Source organism: Triplophysa dalaica, chromosome 24 (genome assembly GCF_015846415.1).
Source record: "Triplophysa dalaica isolate WHDGS20190420 chromosome 24, ASM1584641v1, whole genome shotgun sequence".
NCBI lineage: Eukaryota > Metazoa > Chordata > Actinopteri > Cypriniformes > Nemacheilidae > Triplophysa > Triplophysa dalaica.
The window spans coordinates 15,030,907-15,032,293 of record NC_079565.1 but is presented as its reverse complement, the minus strand read 5'-3'; the positions used below and the strand labels follow the sequence as shown (position 1 = coordinate 15,032,293).

The following is a 1,387-nucleotide window of genomic DNA, read 5'->3' as shown; positions in this document are numbered from 1 at the left end:
AAATGTAATTAAATTATTTGGTTTCATCACCGAAACAACAGTAAGATCTTCTTTCAATTAACATTCAGTTCATTCAGCAGCAAACAATACAAGTTAAAGTTGTCAAATCATCCTCAGTGCTGAATGAATGTAAAACTGTTCACACAGCAAACAAACTGGCAAAAGACATTTTAAACAATAAACTGGCTTGAAGAATCCAGGCTTGATGTTGCCCTGCTGTTATATCATTAGAAGATTCATCCATGTGTTGAAGAAGAGTGACATGCTCATGTTGATGGTGATCATACAACTGTAATTTACAAAATATCAGAGAACAATCAGACCAGTTAAGGATCTATGAACATAATAGATAATTCATTAATTCAACATTAAGATCAGTTGAATTAAATGAGACAAATATATAAGACAGGATAATAAGAGATACAAATCAAAAGTTTGATCTTGATAACATTTTGCAAGCCAGTTACTGTTTGTAAACATGCTGAAATGTTTGAAAAAGTGTATTTTTGATTATCTGTTGTGTTGTGTTTTGTAACTTGCTTGTAAAAATAGAACTATTTAAAGGTTTAAAACTAATTTAATACAAAATACAATTGTTCTCATTTAAAGAAACTCTCGTCCCTCAGCAGCTGCAGTATGTGTCAGGTGTATCAGTGCAGTCACTGTTCAGTCTGACTGACGGAGGTTTTTGTACGACTCTTTATCACTGTGTCAACACTGGACCACTGTGATAACTCTGACAGTAATAATCTCCTGAATCTTCAGTCTGAACTCCACTGATGCTCAGAGTGAAATCTGTGTTTGATCCACTGCCACTGAATCTAGATGATACTCCAGACTGGAGGCTATTGGTGTAATATATGAGGAGTTTAGGAGCTTCTCCAGGTTTCTGTAAGTACCAGTGTAAGACATTACTATACACTGCACTGCTGACTTTACAGTTTATTTGAACACTTTGTCCTGGTTGAACTGCTGTTATTGATGGACTCTGAGTAACAGTGTACTGTCCTCTACACTCTGAAAGAAACAACAAGAATGAAATATAAGACAAAACTGAAACAAATGAAGATTTCACTCCTCAATGAATGAACAATCATGATAAAAATGTTACTACACAAACCTTGAGCAAACACTGTGAGTGTCCAGATGAAGATGATGCTGAAAGTCATTGTTGTTCTTTTTGGTTTGTGTGGTGTTGAAGATTGTGTTGTGTTGTGTTGTGTTGTGTTGTCAGTCATGAAGTGTTAAACTCACAGCACTATAAACACTCTCAGAGCACTGAAGCACGTGATCACAATGCAAAGAAGTGGGCAGGATTCTTCTGCTTCAGTCTAGTGCACTATAATTATTGAATGTACATAGACACTAAACTATAACAGCTGGACTC

General features: G+C 35.5%; 1 gene segment (V, D, J or C); it reads right to left on the bottom strand.

Annotated features, from left to right (window-relative positions):
- Positions 1-703: 703 nt before the first annotated feature.
- Positions 704-1,169, bottom strand: LOC130414718 (Ig kappa chain V region K16-167-like). The segment is given in 2 exon segments: positions 704-1,017; positions 1,121-1,169. Coding segments are annotated over 2 exon segments (363 nt in total).
- Positions 1,170-1,387: the final 218 nt, after the last annotated feature.